Raw genomic sequence first — 16,780 nt, 5'->3', positions numbered from 1 at the left:
GATATGATGATAGAGACTGGATTAATCTTGCTCAGGATAGGGACCAATGGCAGGCTTATGTGAGGGTGGCAATGAACCTCCGGGTTCCTTAAAAGCCAATAAGTAAGTAAGTAAGTACGTAAGTAAGTAAGTATGTAAGTAAGTAATGACATTTTGTCTTTGGAACCAAGTCTAATACAACCTACTCCAATTTACAAAAATGTCTACCTACTACATAGTCTAACTTGCAATGACCTCTAATACTATTATGCGTAAATTATAACAATAATACATCTGTTTCCTGTATATTATTGTTTATTACATAACTCAGGAGTAAAATACATTAGGCCTAATGTTGAAATAGTTGAGCAATGAAAATATAGATTAATCTTCATTTTCATCCTCCGGTACAGCTTGGAATTTCAGCCTGTACCTTAAAGTTCTCAAGTACAAATCAATTTCTCAACGATCTTTATACTTCTGTTAACGTGTTACCATTCTCTCTACTTGGCTTTGATTAATTTGGTACGATTTCTTTACGGGATGCTGAACTCTTTCATGTCCTGCCAGGACACTGTATATTCTAAAAAGTTCCATATGGATGTATGATGAGATATAATAATTTTTCGGAATTTCAAGTGCCATCCTTCAACACTATTTATAGTTCTTTGAAGTCCATTTAATACAAGATTAAACACATTACACACTTTGTAGACTTGAATGTTATCCAAGTTCTCATTGGTGACACTAGCATTGCAAGCGTCTTTGAGTGACCATCTCCAGTAGATCCTATTGCTGGTTCTACTTCTCAATCTTAAGTTGTAGTCGAAGTTATTATGAACAATAATTTTTTTTTACATTTATGCGAATTAATAGTATATGTATCCATTTTGCTAAAAAATTTCTGAATCTGACAAGGTACCGTCTTACTAAAGAAACGTATGTTCATTATCGTAACAATATCAACTTTTTAGTAAATATAGTTAAAATTATTTGAGATTTATACACACATTTCATTTAGAAATTTATACGGAAGTAAATTTTATTTAGACATTTACATACTTATTAGACGTGAATTTTATTTAGACATTTAGACAGTAGACATTTTTCTTTTAGACCTGAGTTATTATTGGACTTTTTTTAATTAGACTTCATGTTTTATTAGACCTACAGTCCATTAGACCTGCTGTCCTTAGACGTAATGACCTGATAAAATATCGTAGGCCTAAATACTTACTTATTTACTGGCTTTTTAGGAACCCGCAGGTTCATTGCCGCCCTCACATACGCCCGCCATAGGCCCCTATCCTGAGCAAGATTAATCCAGTCTCTATCATCATATCCCACCTCCGTCAAATCCATTTTAATATTATCTTCCCATCTACGTCTCGGCCTCCCTAAAGGTCTTTTTCCCTCCGGCTTCCCAACTAACACTCTATATGCATTTCTGGATTCGACCATACGTGTTACATGTCCTCCCAGCTCAAACGTCTGGATTTAATGTTCTTAATTATGTCTGGTGAAGAATACAATGCATGCAGTTCTGCGTTGTGTAACTTTCTCCATTCTCCTGTAGCTTCATCCCTCTTAGCCCCAAATATTTTACTAAGCATCTTATTCTCAAACACCCTTAACCTATGTTCCTCTCTCAAAGTGAGAGTCCAAGTTTCACAGCCATAAAGAACGACCGGTAATATCACTGTTTTATAAATTCTAACTTTCAGATTTTTTGACAGCAGACTGGATGATAAAAGCTTCTCAACCGAATAATAACAGGCATTTCCCATATTTATTCTGTGTTGAATTTCCTCCCGAGTGTCATTTATATTTGTTGCTCCCAGGTATTTGAATTTTTCCACCTCTTCAAAGAATAAATTTCCAATTTTTATATTTCCATTTCGTACAATATTCTCGTCTCGAGACATATTCATATACTTTGTCTTTTCGGGATTTACTTCCAAACCTATCTCTTTACTTGCTTCCAGTAAAATTCGCGTGTTTTCCCTAATCGTTTGTGGATTTTCTCCTAACATATTCACGTCATCCGCATAGACAAGCAGCTGATGTAACCCGTTCAATTCCAAACCCTCTCTGTTTTCCTGGACTTTCCTAATGGCATACTCTAGAGCAAAGTTAAAAAGTAAAGTTGATAGTGCATCTCCTTGCTTTAACCCGCAGGGAATTGGAAACGCATCTGACAGAAACTGACCTATACGGACTCTGCTGTATGTTTCACTGAGACACATTTTAATTAATGGAACTAGTTTCTTGGGAATACCAAATTCAATAAGAATATCATATAAAACTTCCCTCTTAACCGAGTCATATGCCTTTTTGAAATCTATGAATAATTGATGCACTGTACCCTTATACTCCCATTTTTTCTCCATTATCTGTCGAATACAAAATATCTGATCAATAGTATATCTATTACGCCTAAAACCACACTGATGATCCCCAATAATTTCATCTACATATGGAGTTAATGTTCTCAAAATAATATTGGACAAAATTTTGTACGACGTCAACAAAAGTGATATTCCTCGAAAGTTACTACAGTTAGTGTTGTCCCCCTACTTAAAGATAGGTACGATTATGGACTCCTTCCATTGCTCTGGTACTGAGTATAAACAAAATTCGACGAATACTTCAGGGGAAGCTATCGTACAAAGAAGGATAGGCCTATGTCCATAATCCACTTCTTCGTTATCAAGACTGCTAGAAACGTGTATGTTATAGAAAATATCGAATTGAACTTTTATATTGTAATGCTTCCGTTTGTACTTCGTATAATGTGAAAGCTAAAATAGGTACGCATTTACGGAAAAACTTGGACTTCATTGGCAGGTGCATGAACATCCACATTCTCATGACGATGTTAATGATGACGACGACGATGTTAATGATGATGATGATGATGACGATGACGATGAGGAGGAGGAAGAGAAGGAGGAGATGGGGGAGGACACGACGACGACGTTTCGTGTAATTTCTCTACACTCAGTTTATTGTTCTGTAGTAAGGTCGAGTTGTGAGGGTGGCACATGCTCAAGGCGTGACTTTTCCCCTGCAAGTGAGGAAATCTCTTGTACAGCTTCTTCCCAGACGTCACTGAACGTCTCAAATAAACTTCGCAACTTTCTATTGCTGCTAGTACCTGTCTGTCGAGTCCTTTGCATACCTCTCGATATTCTTAGTGCCGAGGAATAATAATAATAAAATAATAATAATAATAATAATAATAATAATAATAATAATAATAATAATAATAATAATAAATCATAGCTTCTCAATATGAACAAACACCGACCATAAATTCAGAAAGAATCACTGTACACAGATAGAAGGTGGCGTGTCAAAACAATTTGTTGTCAATGAAGACGAAAACGTGATTTCAGTCAAAATTCTCGAAATAATATTTTTGCAGCATGAAAACACTTCATATTAATAAAGTTAAAGGTAGATCTATTTCTCTTATAGACCCATATCTTTTCCTAGACATTGATATTAGTAATACTAAGTTTAGTACTAGCGATGTGAATTCTACATGTTTGCCGTTTTTACGTTCAAGGAAATACCCCTACCCATTTCTATTAGAGAATTAGAGGCTGAATGAACCTTAGGGCCATAGTGCTGTCTGAAGGACTAGATCATGGAGAAATTCCATGATTCTATTGGGAAACGATCTCGCGATCTTCCGGCTTGCAGCGTAACACCTTACCTGCGATGCCGCGCGCTCTACTTCGTATGAAAACTTTTTGCAGTTAACCATTTAACGACACTGTATCAACTAATTATTTAGCGTCGATGGAAATGGTGTTAGAGAGATGGTATTTGGTGAGCTAGGGCCGAGGATTCGCCATACAGTAGATTATCTGACATTCGCCTTACGATTGAGGAAAACCTAGGAAAAATTCCAACCAGATAATCAGCCCAAGCGGGTATTGAACCCATGCTCGAGCGCAGCTCCGGATCAGCAGGGAAACACGCTACCACTTTAGTTACGCCGGAAGAAAAAGCACATGGAAGTGAAAGGAAAGATTAATAATTTTTTACTGCTAGCGAATGTTGCTATGGAAACAGAAACAAAAGCAGCTGTGTAATAATATGTACATAAACAACACTAGATGTCTAATGGAGGAAGCTAAACATTATTTGAACAACGTTCAAATCGATGGAACTGAACACCTAACTTCTACGAGAGGAGTAATAAACACCAGAAAAATTAGGACCGAATTACGCCAGCGAGAGTACAACGTATGGTGCAACTTACCTCAAAAGGGAAAAGGCGTTATTCTGTACAGTGAATTCACTTCCTCTAACAAGTGGATAACTAAGCCCGATGTATTGACTAGCGGTGAATGGAAGGAGGCTATCGAGATAACTGCCAACGTAAGTGCTGTAAGAGCCATACCCTGTAGGTCTCAAGACAACCACTGCAGGTGATGCCTCAGTGGGATAGAAACCCTTGGACATGTCCTGGGGGCCTGCTCTTATGGCGAAACATTGCGTATACAGAGGCACCATGTAATTAGAACTAAACTGGCCGATGCCCTTAGAAAACTAAAATACACCGTCTATGAAGAAGTCCACGGAACTGCTGACAATGGCAGTAACAGACGAATTGACATAATCGCCATTAGCGAATCCCTGTCTCAGGGTATGATAACCGATCCCACCATCAGGTTTGAACGTATAAAGGACAGCCTGAAGACGTACATGAGGAGAAACGATCAATCTCCGTTCCAACCATCCCGTATTATAAAGATAAATACCAACTTCACGATATCAGTGTTACGGGATTGATGTTTGGAGCAAGAGGAACGATACCCAACTTCTCTTCTCAATTCTGTAAGACCCTAGGACTGCACAAATCGTTTCTGAATGAACTGGCCCTCCTCATAATTAGAGAGTCAGTCAAACTTTTACGGAACCACCTATATGGACTCTACTTCAGTGTACTGAAAAAACTGACGCACCATTATCATTTTTCTTTCTCTTGTTAGCTTTCATCGCTTCTTTACTTGTAACTTCTTTTTATTCTGTAAACTGCCATTGTTTGTTTGTTTGTTTGTGTACTTGTTTACTTTTTTCCTTACTCTGTTAGCTTTCATCATCTATTTGTTCTTGTATTGTTTAGTATGCTTTGTCTAATGGCAGCCTCTAATTTGAGGAAGCTCTAGCAAATAAAAAAAATATGACATGTACACTGGACTGCAAAAGAAATGCCGATACGAAATTATATAGTTTTCCAAGGACTTTAGTAAACATGCCGAGGTGAAAAGAGATTAGTTTTCTAAAAATATGTAAATACGACATTTATTACATGTTCACGTTATTATTTAATATGAACTGATTTTAAATTATTCATATAATTTTATTTTAAAACATTAATAAGAATGCTACACGAAAATAGTGAAACTGCAGTTTAGGCCTATATGGTATTCCACAGACTTCCTTTTGCTGGATTCTGGATGCTGTCATTGTTGCAATCGATTATATATATATATATATATATATATATATATATATATATATATATATATATATATATAGAGTTACGTTTCATATTGTATTAACATTAAAGTGTATCGATTTTATTAATATTTTATTTTTATTAAAGACATACACGAACAAGCTCAATGATGTAATGATAGCAGAGCAATAATAGAGTTTGAAATTGAAAAGGTATAATTTTAAACTTTGTTTTATAAACCGAATTATTTCAATCTCTTCTCATCATCTGAGCCAGTGATCGACAAATATTACGTCATATAAAATGCAGTCTGCAATACAGAGCAAAGTGCAAAGAAGGAGGGAAAGAACACCCGAACTGCTTAACGTTAAATGAGCAAGTGATGGCTAAGGGGAGGGATATCATGTCTTACCTCTCCGCCTTGCTTGTTTATTAGGGGGTTGACTCGCGTGTCAAGAGCAATAGGGACATTTTAGATTTTTTTGTGAAGAAAACGTTTGTTGAAAGTATAATACTTGTGTCTCCTAAGCAACTAATTCTATCAAAGCTCCACTATTATCACATATTATAGACTCTGAATAATAAAATTCCTGTACTTCTAATTAGTCTCCAAAGTGAATAAAGGCTGGTCCACAATAAACCGGGAACGAGAACGGGAAGCAAATAACGTGAACGAGAAGATTTTTGATTCTCAATAAACCGAAAACGGAAACGGCTATGCATATCGATATGAATGTCAATAACGATATGTAAAGTCGATATTACTCATTCTGTATAATTGACCAACAGGGTTCTCTCATGAGTACAAGCCAGCTAACATAAACACAGGTTAACCAACTTCGAAATTTAAGACATGGAATATTTAAGAATTCAATTCACGTTGGTAGTCAGGTCACATATACACTTATCATATATGGAAAGTGATTCTATTAAATTTCTGCGTTAGTTACAAGCAATGAATGGACAAGATATTTTGTCACGACCTCCTTGCTACAAAAATACGACGACCAAATAGTTTTTTTTATGACAACAGAATTAATCTAGTAGGCTATGATCGGAAACGAGAACGGCAAAGTTAAAACTTGGCCAACTCTCTTGTTCCCGTTCCCGGGCTCCGGCAAGCTTCTCGTTAATTGTGAATGCTCAAATTTAAATACATTTATTAAAAAAATTCCGTTCTCGTTATCGTTGTTGTTTCCGTTCCTGATTTATTGTGTACCAGCCTTGACTCGCCTTCCTACATACCCATCTATGTACTTCACCGTTTTCTTTCGACAGACAGTGTTTTGAGACCGCTGCTGTAGTTAACCTAAAAACAAATGACGTCCTTTTCGCCTTCATGTAATAGACTAGACTCGTGATTCATTTGTTAAGTAAGGTGTTGCATGTTATCTGCACCTTCACTTGGCTCACTTGGCCGCTCTGTGCTGCACCGATTTAGATAAAAGCTACTAGAAGCTGATAAAGGCAAGTATGGCAAGTCTTTTTTTGGAGTTGTCATGGTTATAAGGAAAACAGTCTTTTGTTTCGCTTATCTCTCTATGCCCTGATTTACATTTCACAATGTAAGTACAGGATTGGCTGTTTCAATGTTCTGCACTCTGGGTTCTGTATCCGAGATCCTGTTGGTTCATAGGTACTGTTCTATGGATTTCCTCAGAAGGGAAATTTTGGAACGCCGTGAATCATTCTCGACTGCTTCGTTTGGGATATCTTCGTAGTCTTTGATTTATCATTGAATACTACGTAATTTTTCCCCTATTTCGCTCATGTATCCATTCACTAATGAAGTGTAAAGAATCTGTTGAATTTCAACCAATCAAAGCTATCTGTTATTGCAATACACTGTCGATTCCATGTTGTTGCTTTGTTTTGTTGCTGATAATTCGTAATTATTTCCAGACCAGTAACATCAGGGGTGGGAAACTCGTATTGTAAACAGAGCTGTAAGCATGAGTATCTACGTACAGCACCAACAGTAGCGGGAGAAGCTAAGCTGTTTCCCGTCCCTGAGTAATATCATAACCTATTTACCAATAATCTCAAACAATGAATGAACATCAACTTCCTCTGCATCAAGTACAGTCAGTCAGTCAGTCAGTCAATCAATAAATCAATCACTCACTCAATCAATCAATCAATCAATCAATCAATCAATCAATCAATCAATCAATCAATCAATCAATCAATCAATCAACCAATTTACTCTTACGGAATATCACTATCATAATATACTAAATTTAATTAAATTTTCAGTTTTTAAAAATCTTTATGCTCGACCATGTCGAAATGTAATAATTATACACCTGGTAGCAGCCCTTTAATGCACCTCATTAAAGTACACCTATTCATTAAAGTTCAGGTGTTCCACCAATCAGAAAACACCATTGTAGCAATATGAAAGCGCAAGTATCGATTATTCTCGGATATGCAATCGAAAGACAACTAGCGAAACGTCACGGAGGCTGGAAATCCAATACTGTCGCAGAAGGTTATGTTCTGTTACTATAATAATTAACGTTAATTGTAAATAATATTTAAATAAATTCAATTCGTCATCTCGTTTTTCAATGTCTAAATCAATTTCAAGGTTATATCAAGATTAATGTTTATTTTACTCTCTAGATTATATCAAGTTCAATGACATTTGTGTCTCGGAAAAAATCAATACTTTCGCGTCTGCGCACATCTCACAATTTACGAGATATTGCACAAGGTCAGTTCCGCTCCCCAGTCAGATAACAATAACATGCATAGTTATGAATAATTTCAAGTTAGAAATATGGTCGAGCATAAAAAGTCGTATGAAACTTGCCTATAATGGTAATTAAGACGCTCGTATGAAAATTATGAAACTCGCTTGCGCTCGTTTCATAAACATACTCGCATCTTAATTACTACCATTATAGGCTCGTTGCATAATGTACTATTCTGTTTGTAATAAAAATGAAAATTCCCATTATTTCAATGTAGTTAGAGAAGATAACGTCCCGCGCCGTGGCGTCGTGGTCTAAGGCATCCTGCCTAGGACTCGCGTTACGGAATGCGCGCTGGTTCTAGTCCTCATGGGGGAAGAAATTTTCTCATGAAATTTCGCCCAGTGTATGGGACCGGTGCCAACCCAGCATCGTGATGCACTTGGGGAGCTACGATAAGTAGCGAAATCCGGTTGCGAATGCCAGCTATAACGGCTGGGAGGATCATCGTGCTAACCACACGATACCATCATTCTGGTTGGATGATCGTCCACCTCTGCTTCGTCATGTGGGCGTGAGGCCAGCAGCCGGTTGGTCGGTCTAGGCCCTCCACGGGCTGTAGCGCCACGGATTATTATTATTATTTGAGAAGATAACGCTGGATGGCTCTAGCCATATTTGCAAATAGCATTTCATTCTTTCTTCAGGAATTTGAATGAAATATGATACGAGGCATATAAATAATATACGATGTTTTAATTTCATTAATTTATGATTTATTATTCTATTCCTCAAAATGTCCTATTAAATATCACACAAGGTCTTTATTAGGATAAATTCAATCGCGTTCGCGATCGTATATCTATTTGTAGACAAAATTAAATCTTTTGCCTAACACAACGAATAAGCTTTACTATTGGTATAATCGTTAAACAAAAATTAATATTCTTCTTGCAATGTGTATGAAAATTAAATAAATAAATAAATAAATAAATAAATAAATAAATAAATAAATAAATAAATAAATAAATAAATAAATAAATAAATAAATAAATAAATAAATAAATAAATAAATAAATAAATAAATAAATAAATAAATAAATAAATAAATAAATAAATAAATAAATCAGTTTATTGATAGATAAATAGCCTATAAAAAGAAAAATTGAGGGCTTCGCCGGAAGAAAGGCGGATAGACCTATACGCCCTTCTTCGGGAAAAATGTAGTGAATAATTATAGTAGCGAAATTTTGTTTTGATTGTACTGTACATACCTGCAGGACAGGGCTGCGTGTGTGTATAACATTTTATTCAGGTGCGTTTTAAAATCTTAGATTGCATGTATCTCAATTCGCCATATTGACGTATATGCCCTTTTTCCGGCAAACTCCTCAATTATAAGATATACAAAAATTTTATTCCAGCACTCCCCTCCTGTTCAGAGGAGGATTCAATACATAATAAAATTAATGGGGCACTATACTGAAATTACTAACTTTCATGTTTTTAAAGCTGAATTCACAAAACTTTCATCACTGGTGTATCTGCATAATAATAATAATAATAATAATAATAATAATAATAATAATAATAATAATAATAATAATAATAATAATAATAATAATAATAATAATACGTGTACAAAATTTCATTCCTCTATAATAAGTGGTTTGCATTTTATTAATATTTTAATAAAATATTGTATCGCTTTAGCCAATGTGAAAAGTAATTTGCTCCACGAGTTACATTATTTTTAATCGATATTCACTTATATGATTCTTTATAAACATTGGAACAAATATTACTATTGGATTTTCCTGTGCAGTGAATCGGTGAATTACTAGGAATTTTGAATGATTATTAATATATTTATTCTTTTATAATAACAAATTCTAGCAATTTACTGATTAATTTTACAGAAAAAAGCCTATAGTAAGTTATGATCCTATGTTTGTAAGGATCCATATAAGTGAATATTGGTTAAGAATAATGTAATTTGTGACGCAAGGGACTTTTTATATATAGCGGTTCAGTATTTTAATAAAATGTTAATAAAACTCAAATCACCTAACATAGGCTGATGAAATTTTGTTAATTTGTCATTATTAACCAGACATAGGCCTACCAGTGATCAAACGTTGGTGAATTTAGTTTCATAAGTATTATAGTTATTCATCACAATATACAATTTTACATAATTTGTTCCAACGATAATTGATATGATTGTTCCATTTTAGATGTTTATCAGCTATGGTCCCTAAATATTTAACTTTGATAATTGTACAATAGATTAATGTTTAGAGGACAATTAGACAACTTGTTACTACTATACTATGTATATATGTATAGTATATATTTATATAATGTAGACAAATATATAACTATAAAGTGAATAACCTATTAAACATATACCGATATTGCATATGTAAAAACACACGCGGTGAGTGTCACGTCGAAGTCGCCAGTACATAGAACCTACTATTGACTTCGAGAAGATAATAGGCTAGTACAGGGAAAAAAACCGCATCTGCAGGAAATGCAAGAGCGGAAAAATAAAATTATATTACTGAACAAATACTGTACACGTTGAAGACCAGCGTTTCCTTATATCTTCCGCTCTAGGAAACCGCTTAACAATGTGGCGTTTGTGGAGGGTAAGACCAGATTTCGTAAGTAATTGATGTATTAAGAAAGTGCCGATTTCTGCACCACAAACAGTCTTAGAAAATTTTATTTATTTATTAACGCTACTTTAAAAAAAATGCGTAAGCGACTCGCAATAAATTACACAATCAATACAGACCAATGGCAAAAAAGGAAATGGCAGAGGACACGAAGAACTCGAGGAAAACCTGACATGCCGCCGCCTCTTCCATGCAACTCTTTCAGAAAATGTCTCAGCGATGAGAGAACTGAAGGGAACAAGAAAATCAAATCTTGACCAACACAATAAATTTTCAAATTTTTCGTGCTAAAATATGAATAGCCTACATCGTATTAGCGTATTCAAATATCATATTACGACACATTGATGTACGAGTAGATACGATTTGGGTATATATATATATATATATATATATATATATATATATATTTATGTAAGTAATGTCATTAATTTCAGTGGATTATTCTTTGACATATTTCAAAGAAAGAAAAATAATATAATTTTGCTCGTTTTCTTCCTTTCCGAGAAAAAATGGTTTCCTATGAAACATTTCATAGCGTGCTTTCTGAGAGCCATTGATTTAATTCCCAATATACTCAGTCAATTTAAGAGAGCAGAGTATTATGATAATAAACTATTAAAAGAATCTTAGTTTTGACCTTTAAATATGCAGAAATTCGTTCCGAACAAATGTAACATTTTAAAATTGCTTTTCAGAACGAAAAGTTAGATTTATTTGGATCAAATTCCTGCATATTTGAAGGACAAAACTAAAATATTTTTCAATCTTTTATTGCCATAATACACTGCTCTCTTAAATTGACTCTGAGTGTGTTGGGAATTAAATCAATAGCTTTTTCAAAACACGCTATCACACAAATTCCACAATTTGGGACATCTGGCCGAAATCTACGGCTGACCACTACGATCCAGAATATAAAGCAGAGGTTAAATTAAAAATACAATATGATTGCGGAGAGAATACGGAACAATGATAAATTTAAAAATAAAGTACAATTTGATTTCGGAGAAACATGAGATGAAAATACATTGAAGAGTAATGAAATGAAGTAAAGAAACTTTTGTCTCGGAAAGGAAGCAAAAACGAAGAAAATTGTATTAAACTTTTTGTTTGAAATATTTCAAAGAATAACCTCCTTGAAATTAATGGCATTACTTACAATTCGCTCTGTACACAGAGCGAAATGATATAACTGCGCAGATTGAAGGGAACAATAAAATATATTAAAATAAATAAACAACCTCTTATGCGATTTCTTAGTTAAGTGCATGATTAATTAGAAAATTAGACTGAAAGTCTGCATAGTTTGGCAACAGCGCGACGCAGCTCACGTACGAAAGCACATACTCACTCGGTATGAACTGCTGAGTTCCTTCCCTTAGTCACTCCAATAGGGTTGCCAGACTTTCTGAAGGTATAAAGTAACAATATATGTTAACCTTTTCATTTAATTAAAAAAAACATTTATTTTATTGTAAAATGCAAATGGATAAAAATTAGAGACGAACGGACTCATAGATGGACGAACAGACAAATTAGACGAGACTACAGACGTGAGAAATATTAAAAACGTTATTACACAGTTGATTTTGTAGTCCATTAATCTAAAAAAAATCTCTTTTTATTGCAGTGAACTTGAACAAGCTTATTCAACATGGCAACGACGAGTGGAAAGAAGAGTTTTCCAAGAAACATAACAGGTAATTGGTTACTATTTTGTTATCTATAATTTTACAATTTTATTCAAAGTGTCATTAAGTTTGAAAATTGCCAAGGAAACTATCAATAGAGTGATACCTACATTAAAGAAACGTCATATGATATTGCACTGATTTACTACTATTACATTTTCTGAAAAGAAAAATGTAACAGAAATATCAACCTTATTTCTTTAAAAGCAGATGATTATTATAATTCTGTATATTTATTTATTTCCATAAACTCTAACGAAGTAGAGATGCAGTAAAGTATCATAATTTGATATAGGCCTAAGTTTTAATTTGATAGAGATCAGTGAACGTGCACAAATTGATTTTAAATATTACGGCTTTTGAAAATTAACGAAAAAACGTGACAGGGGTCGTAACTGCGTGAATCGTTTAAGTAGTTGTGTGATTTCAAAACCGTAGGTCACCGCTTGATGAAAACCTTATTAGCATAATCATAAAAGAAAAAACTTGAACTTGAATATCGTAGCTAATGCAAGAAAATAACTACAGCATTCGCTGCTCAAGTCATTCAAGAATGTAGACTAATAATTTATTATGAGATCTCCTGTTCTATAAGAAGATGAAGTCGGCGTTGGAATTCTGAGAAGGATTTTGAGTCTTTTATTGTAACGTATTACTTCCGGTTTGTAATATAGAACATTTTTTAGATTTAGTTCTAAAGCGTTATTATTTTTTTTCTAAATCAGAATTAAATTTTGACATTCTTAATATTTGTTACTTTAAACAAAAGTTATGGCTTTTTTATATCTATTATTTTAAATATTCCATTAAAATAGACTAAATTTGTGGGGTTCTTTAGCTATATCTTATAAGTTTAAATTAAATTCATGTCGTTTTTTATTTTTGGTTTTCAAATATTACTTTCAGAAGAACTACATTTTTTATTTTAAATATTCCATTAAAGTAGACTAAATTTGTGGGGTTCTTCATATTTTGTAATTTTGAATTAAATTTATGACGTTTTTCATATTTGGTTTTTAAGTGTTACTTTCGGAAGAACTACAATTTTTATTTTAAATATTCCATTAAAGTAGACTAAATTTGTGGGGTTCTTCATATTTCGTAATTTTAGATTAAATTTATGACGTTTTCCATATTTGGTTTTTAAGTATTTCAGAAGAACTACATTTTTTATTTTAAATATTCCTTTAAAGTAGACTAAATTTGTGGGATTCTTCATATTTTGTAATTTTAAATTAAATTTATGACGTTTTTCATATTTGGTTTTTAAATATTATTTTCAGAAGAACTACATTTCTTATTTTAAATATTCCATTAAAGTAGACTAAATTTGTGGGGTTCTTCATATTTTGTAATTTTAAATTAAATTTATGACGTTTTTATATTTGGTTTTTAAGTATTATTTACAGAAGAACTACACTTTTTATTTTAAATATTCCATTAAAGTAGACTAAATTTGTGGGATTCTTCATATTTTGTAATTTTAAATTAAATTTATGACGTTTTTCATATTTGGTTTTTAAATATTACTTTCAGAAGAACTACACTTTTTAAGCTTTTCATATTCAGTTTTTAAGTGTTAAGATCACGGGGTCTACGAATCAATTTCTTGTTTCACGTCCAAATGCCACAGCAGAGTTAAACTATAATCCATCTAGTGTAAGGGTAACGGTTACTTTCTAAATTAGAACTAAATTTACGAGATCTTCCATAATTTCTGACTCAGAATGATATCTTGGTTTTTAAGTGTTACGTTTTAAAGTACGATTAAATTTACGAGGTTTTTCAGATTTTCTAGCTCAGAATGAAATGTATTGTGTTTTCATGTTTGGTTTTTAAGCATATGTCTACTTACTGAAGTAGGAATGAATTTGTATCTTTTTGAGTTGAAACTTCTATATTCGACCTACAAGGGGAGAACAAATTTAACGATTTCACATGAAAGGTTTACTCTTACGTCACCCGTGGTATCACGGAAAGAGACATGTGAGGTTAATTTCGTGCCTCATGGCTTTCCACGCTGTCCGTCTCCTTTCATCCTCTGTTTGATATGCGTGGAGTTCTCGCGTATCTTTTGTTCTTCCTTCCACTCACTCACTGGATTGCGGCGGGACTCGCTGTCTATGCTGTTGCGGGGACTGGGATGTTCTAAATATTTTACGGGTTTTCGGCTTTTCCCCCATGCAAAATTCACTAAGTCCTTTAAGTGGGGCTGCATGAACGAAGTGAGACAAGTGACCTTTAGGTTAGGAGGTCACATAAATGTTAATATGAGTTCCAAGAATCCTTGCAAGGATATGCACTTCTGTATTTTTAGCTTACTCTTCCTCTTTACTCCTAATTAATTAATTCCAAATTCTCTTAAGTTCCTTCTGTGAAAACAGGAGTGAGACAAGTGGCCTGCAGGCTTGGAGCTCTCATAAATTCTTCCTCACAGTCCAAAATTCCCTTGGAAGGACGCGCGATCGCGTACCTTTTGATTATTTCTCCTCCCATTTTCTCTTCTTTAATTACGTCATATTACACAGTCCGTCTCGATCGATTCTAATTAGTTGATAGGGTGCACCAATCCTGCCTGTCGTAGAATTTATTTTCCATAGTTTTTTTTTTTACATTTTCTAATGAAGAACGAGCTTCGTAAGGTTTTTATTATTTTCTAAGATGTCACTTGTCCCGCGCCGTGGCGTCGCGGTCTAAGGCATCCTGCCTAGGACTCGCGTTACGGAATGCGCGCTGGTTCGAGTCCTCGTGGGAGAAGAAATTTTCTCATGAAATTTCGGCCAGTGTATGGGACCGGTGCCCACCCAGCATCGTGATGCACTTGGGGAGCTACGATAGGTAGCTAAATACGGTTGCGAATGCCAGCTATAACGGCTGGGGGGATCATCGTGCTAACCACACGATACCTCCATTCTCGTTGGATGATCGTCCACCTCTGCTTCGGCATGTGGGCGTGAGGCCAGCAGCCGGCTGGTCGGTCTAGGCCCTTCACGGTCTGTAGCGCCACGGATTATTATTATTATTATTATTATTATTATTATTATTATTAAGATGTCACTTTCGTAGATAATTTTGAATTCATGAGATATCTATAATTGTGATTCCAAAACGATTTTTTCTGCTTGCAACGAAATGTATTTCACATTTATTGCTACAATATTATTCCGTAATATGAAGTTCGTGAAGTTTCAGAATTCATAACAAAGAATCCTGGTTTCTTTCTCTCACTTCTGAAATTTGAGAACTCACCAATGCATGCATTTACTGTGACTTTGCTATCATAGACAACAGTTCATTTCTTCTGTCTATCGCTTGAAAAGTTTCATATATCTGTCGAGGTTTAGGATGAAGGTCGTTTTGAGTGTTTTCGACCTGTCACTAATATAATCACACTGTAACTCCTATGATAATTAAGGTGCTACGACGTTCATTCTCCACCTGAAACAACAAGTGTTCACACTCTTCCAACTGACAGAAAATACATAACAACAATGTCCTACCGGTACTGTATGTCCTACAGTGTTGCCAATTGGCCGTTTTCCAGCTAGATGTAGTTTTTTATGCACAAACAGCGGACAGAAATTTAATCGAGTTGCCATGGCAGTGGGATTTTTAGCTGCTTTATTTCAATGTGGGCGGTAGGGTATATGTTTTTTATGTTTTCAATTTTGGAGCGAAATTGTCTTACTCTTTTTATGGGCGAGTCGCGATTTCTCCAAAATCTTTCTTTCAAATTCAGGGGGAGGGGTAGGGAAAGGATGTACACTCGAGCCATAATGAATTTTACTCCTAACTACAAGATCAAAATACATTTAACCTCCTCAGTCCTAGCGTCTCTTATGGGATACATTAAACAGTACTTTTTTTTTTTAATCCCGCATTCTCAAGAAGAATGTTTTACAATTTCGTGAAACTAGTTGAGGATATTAATTTAGAAGAGACGGCAGCGCCACTTAGATATGAATTCAACCAAATAAATTAATTTGTGCGAGATCGTGCGTATTTGCTTGTTTTCCGCACAGAACCAATACGCGGTAAGTGTGAAATACCACATTCAGTATTCCCAACGTAACACACATAACAATTTCCCTCTTCTTACCGCTTAAGCGCGACATTCATTTTACTGCTTTAGGCTTTTAACATATTATTTTTAGAGACTTTTAACATAGTAATAATTATAAATTGGAAACTTACCAATGCAATTTCACCGAAATTGCAATGTTAATTATCGTTTTTAAATATTTGCAAAAA

The 16,780-nt window shown here is 34.4% G+C and overlaps 1 protein-coding gene across 2 annotated transcripts in view; it reads left to right on the top strand.

The window, feature by feature from the left end:
- Positions 1 to 16,780, top strand: part of LOC138706525 (sialin) — a 182,300-nt gene that overhangs the window by 25,729 nt on the left and 139,791 nt on the right. For both annotated transcript variants that reach the window (XM_069835906.1, XM_069835905.1), the window contains exon 2: positions 12,469 to 12,538. In XM_069835906.1, coding sequence (XP_069692007.1) covers positions 12,493 to 12,538 — 46 coding nt within the window. In that variant the 5' untranslated portion in view covers positions 12,469 to 12,492. The remainder of the gene's footprint in view (positions 1 to 12,468; positions 12,539 to 16,780) is intronic.

Source organism: Periplaneta americana, chromosome 9 (assembly GCF_040183065.1).
Source record: "Periplaneta americana isolate PAMFEO1 chromosome 9, P.americana_PAMFEO1_priV1, whole genome shotgun sequence".
Lineage (NCBI taxonomy): Eukaryota > Metazoa > Arthropoda > Insecta > Blattodea > Blattidae > Periplaneta > Periplaneta americana.
This window is presented reverse-complemented; position numbering and strand designations above follow the sequence as displayed.